This window comes from Aplysia californica, unplaced genomic scaffold, assembly GCF_000002075.1.
Source record: "Aplysia californica isolate F4 #8 unplaced genomic scaffold, AplCal3.0 scaffold00006, whole genome shotgun sequence".
Lineage (NCBI taxonomy): Eukaryota > Metazoa > Mollusca > Gastropoda > Aplysiida > Aplysiidae > Aplysia > Aplysia californica.
In genome coordinates, this window is record NW_004797276.1 from 1,577,476 (window position 1) to 1,579,100 (window position 1,625).

A 1,625-nucleotide genomic window follows, 5' to 3' on the forward strand; every position below is an offset into this window, starting at 1 on the left:
CTCTCTTCTGCGCGTGTACGCGCACGCATCTGCCTCTGTGTGTGTTTGTGTGTGTATTTGTGTGTGTGTGTGTGTGTGTGTGTGTGTGTGTGTGTGTGTGTGCGTGCGTGTGTGCGCGCACCGCGCGCATATGTGCGAGCGTACGAGTTTGAGTGCTAGTGCACATAATATCTCTCGAGCTTTCATGAACATATGGATGAGTTTTGCAGTTAACACTGCAGGTACGTGCTTGTGACAGTCATTCATATTCCAATACACGATAATCAAATGACCAAAGAAATGATGATCATAACAAAAAAGGCATACCCTCAGAGTGATGAGCACCCAGTCGTCATGGCCTAGCCTGTTATCCTGCACACAGAGACTGTCCACACATAAAGAACTGCCACTGACACGGACATGCAATGACCCCTTTGACAGCTGACGCACCTCCAACACCGAGCTGTCGACATTCGACGAAATAATGTGATAATAAGAACAGAAACATATGGGGTAAACACACATACAAACACACACACACATGCACGTATGCACGCACGCGCGCACACACCACACAAACACAAACGCACACATACACACACATACACACACACACACAAACACACACCACCCATTCATACACATACACACACATATAAACAACACACACACACACACACACACACACACACACACACACACACACATGTAACATGCCACTTTCATAGGAAGAATCCTAATATACATCATGTCTTCCATCGATATGTTAGGTTGTTTGACACTCAAAAGAGCCGGGATAGCAGTAAGAAACGAACGCGATGCTTTAATCACTTTTTTTTCCTATAGGCCTATACTCTATTAGTTCATTTGAGGCAGAACAGGTAGCACCCAAAATCACAAATAAATCATCATTATACAAATAAGAACATGTTGAATTTATCCCTACTACTAAATCCGAAACAAGAAGTCAGTTATTCCAGCCCTTACATCATCATCGCCATCATCATCATGATTGTTGCTCTCTTTACAATAACCACCATTCTTCTACTTTAAATCATGATTTAACTGTGAGCCCAAATAACACTGTCAGAAACTCGTTTCCAGCTCGAAACACAAAAATAAATTGGCCAGTCCAGGGTATAACCAAAAACCCACCACGTTGAAGAAAATCATAAGTATGGTTTAAAACAAACTGAATGCCAAAACCCGAGTGAAATACAGTATTTCGAGTATGTATGCGTCGAACTTTACTTCGTTTTAATTTGATATATTAGGAGGGTTGCCTTATGAAGTTGATAATAAAAGATACAGCAATAGGAGGGTGGTCTTTCTAACAGATCTTTAATTTGATGGAAATCGTTAGAAAACACCCGCTTCCGACTATTTTTTACAGCGCTGTTGGTTCCGAACTCGACCAAAAAGTGTAAAAGATTGCACTTCAAATCCAGCTAGCTTTGAATAAAGCCTCTTTTCTGTTCTCGGACAAGTACACACACAAACACACACACACACACACACACACACACACACACACACACACACACACACACACACACCCACACAGACACATATACAAACACAAAATATACACTGACAGTACACCACACACACACACACACACACATACACACACACACACACACACA

At 41.9% G+C, this 1,625-nt stretch overlaps 1 protein-coding gene across 1 annotated transcript in view; it reads right to left on the reverse strand.

Moving 5' to 3' along the window:
- Nucleotides 1-1,625, reverse strand: part of LOC101856621 — a gene marked incomplete at its 5' end in the record, with an annotated part of 24,413 nt that overhangs the window by 21,895 nt on the left and 893 nt on the right. The window contains 1 exon segment of the mRNA XM_013080820.2: nucleotides 307-442. Coding sequence (XP_012936274.1) covers nucleotides 307-442 — 136 coding nt within the window.